The sequence below is a fragment of the Calidris pugnax genome, unplaced genomic scaffold, assembly GCF_001431845.1.
Source record: "Calidris pugnax isolate Ruff unplaced genomic scaffold, ASM143184v1 scaffold108, whole genome shotgun sequence".
Lineage (NCBI taxonomy): Eukaryota > Metazoa > Chordata > Aves > Charadriiformes > Scolopacidae > Calidris > Calidris pugnax.
Genome location: NW_015090845.1, coordinates 124,847 through 127,739, shown reverse-complemented (window position 1 = coordinate 127,739; position 2,893 = coordinate 124,847). Strand labels below are relative to the sequence as shown.

Genomic DNA, 2,893 nt, shown 5'->3' with positions numbered 1-2,893 from the left:
CACCCAGGGTCCCCCTTAGTGCCAACCGGAGTGGGTGGCTGCAGCCATGCCAGGCCTTAATGGCGGCTTTCTCCTCACAGCTCATGGCTGACCGCCCCGGCCCTAACGAGCACCCACTGCCCCGCTGCCGCCTCATTACCCGTTAATTAGCACTGAGAAACGAGCACCGGGGACTTGCTGGGGTGTGGGGATAAATGCCCACCCCTGTGCCCTGTCCCCAGGGCTGCCCTCATGTCCCCCATGGCTCCCATCCTCTGACCCCGCCACAGCCGCTCAGGAGGTGGCCGGTGGCCCCGGGCACCCGCTGTCACCTCTAATTGGGCCACGTCCTGTCTGTGCTGAGGCAGTGGTGATGGGCACACATGCCAGAGGGTCGCCACGGCTCTGCCTGGCCTCCATATCTCCCCGTCTTGTCGCGGGGCCACCGTGTCCCTGAAGGGACATCTCCCCGTGGGACTACCGGGGCGCTGGGGACAGGGACATGGCGGTGGTGGCACCCCCAGGGTCCCCACTGCAGTTGGCAGAGGTGACACCAGCGCTTGGGGACAGGAGCCCCTTGTGGCACCCCCTCAGTTTGGTAAGGCAAGAGGGGTCGATTTGGGGGGTGGTGGTGGCAGGAGGACCCTGTGGGGCTGTCCCCGGGGGTGGGGGACACTGGCTCTGCCCCACGCGGGGACACAGACAGCAGACGGGGAGAGGTCACAGCTCTGCTTTACCATGGAGTCGCCCCGGGGTCGGGCAGCAAGGGCGGCTCCCCCCCCACCCCCCCCAGCGCAGCCCCCCGGGATGGAGCAGGTTGGGGGGCACCCGTATAGAGACATCTGCGCGTCCTGTACATATATACACACTGCGGGGACCCCCGGCATCGCCCCGGGCGTGGGGAGGCAGCGGGGGGGCCGTGGGGCCAAGCAGGGGGAGCAGCCAGGGGATGGGAGTGCAGTGGGGCCCCCTGCCGCCCCCCCAGCCCCAAATTAGCAGCTGTAGGGTAAGCAAATGGGAAAAGAGGGGGGGTTTGGAGCCCCATAGATGGGCTGGACCACTGCTGGGGGGATGCCGTGGGGCTGGACTGTGGCAGAGGGATGCTGTGGGGCTGGACAGTAGAAGGGAAAGGTATAAGGCTGGAGAGCAGCGTGGGGATGCCGTGGGGCTGGATGGTCCTTGGGGGATGCCATGGGGCTGGATGGCACCAGGGGGATGCTGTGGGGCTGGATGGTCCTTGGGGCACTCTGTGGGGCTGGACGGCAGCAGGAAGCTGAACCACAGCAGAGGGATGCTGTGGGGCTGGGCAGTCATTGGAGAATTCTGTGGGGAGAAGCCGTGGGGCTGGTCAGCTACAGGGGGATGTCTTGGGGCTGCGTGGTCATTGGGAGATACTATGGGGAGACACCGTGGGGCCGGGTGGCTGTGGGGGATGCTGTGGGGCCAAACCATGGCAGAAGGATGCCATGGGGCTGGATGATCAGTGGGGGATGCCATGGGGAGACACCATGGGGCTGGACGGCAGCAGGGGGATGCCGTGGGGCTGGATGGTCAGTGGGGGACACTGTGGGGAGACGCCGTGGGGCTGGACAGCAGCAGGGAGATGCCGTGGGGCTGGGCAGTCATTGGGGAATGCTGTGGGGAGACGCCATGGGGCTGGACGGCAGCAGAGGGATGCCGTGGGGCTCAATGGTCATTACAGGATGCTGTGGGGAGATGCCGTGGGGCTGGAGGGCGGTGGGGCGACGCCGTGGGTCCAGGCTCAGTCCGAGTAGATGATGAAGCCGGAGAAGGTGCTGTACTTGTTGTTGTTGCCGCCGTGGGCCTTGCCCCCGTCCAGCTTGATGAAGACCTCGTCCCCTGCGTCCAGGTGCAGGATGACGCTGTTGCTGGCGTAGTCGTAGTTCTGGTCGGCGTCCTGCGCGATGGCGCTGGCCCGCACCTGGCAGGGGACACCGCGTTACCCCCCTCAGGGGACACCAGCTCAGCCCTCCCATCCCGGGGGGACACCTGAGGTCCCGGCTCACCCCCCACCAGGGAGAGCACCCACCAGCTCCGGGGTGGTGTGGGGATCCCCACCTGTGGGTGAACGGGTCCCAGATGGAGGTGGCTTCTCCCAGCATCACCCAGAGCCTCTCCCTGAGCTGGCAGGCTCAGATGTGGGACCCCAACTCAGATGTGGGACCCCGGCTCTGGGTTCAGATGTGGGACCCGAGCTCAGATGTGGGACCATGTCTTATATACGGGACCCCGGCTCTGGGTTCAGATGTGGGACCATGGCTCAGGTGTGGGACCATGTCTTAGATATGGGACCCCAGCTCTGGGTTCAGATGTGGGACCACAGCTCAGGTGTGGGACCCCAGCTCTAGATTCAGATGTGGGACCACAGCTCAGGTGTGAGACCCCGGTTCTGCGTTCGGATGTGGGACCATGGCTCAGATGTGGGACCCCGGCTCTAGGTTCAGATGTGGGACCCCGGCTCTGGGTTCAGATGTGGGACCATGGCTCAGGTGTGGGACCATGTCTTAGATATGGGACCCCAGCTCTGGGTTCAGATGTGGGACCACAGCTCAGGTGTGAGACCCCGGTTCTGCGTTCGGATGTGGGACCATGGCTCAGATGTGGGACCCCGGCTCTAGGTTCAGATGTGGGACTATGACATGGGACCCCACATGGGACATCCGGATTTGGATGTGGGACGTCTCAGGCATGGGACCCCAGCTGTGGATTCAGATGCACGACCACAGCTCAGACAGGGGACCCCAACTCTGGGTTCGGATGCAGGACTACGGTTTGGACACAGGACCCTGACTCTGGATTTGGACATGGGACCACAGCTCAGACATGGAACCACGGCTCCAGATCTGGATGTGGGATGTAGCTCCAACACGGGACCCCAGGTCTGGATTCGGAT

The 2,893-nt window shown here is 64.6% G+C and overlaps 1 protein-coding gene across 2 annotated transcripts in view; it reads right to left on the bottom strand.

The window, feature by feature from the left end:
• Positions 1 to 695: 695 nt before the first annotated feature.
• Positions 696 to 2,893, bottom strand: part of C1QL1 (complement component 1, q subcomponent-like 1) — a 13,887-nt gene continuing 11,689 nt past the window's right edge. For both annotated transcript variants that reach the window (XM_014942679.1, XM_014942680.1), the window contains exon 3: positions 696 to 1,921. In XM_014942679.1, coding sequence (XP_014798165.1) covers positions 1,742 to 1,921 — 180 coding nt within the window. In that variant the 3' untranslated portion in view covers positions 696 to 1,741. The remainder of the gene's footprint in view (positions 1,922 to 2,893) is intronic.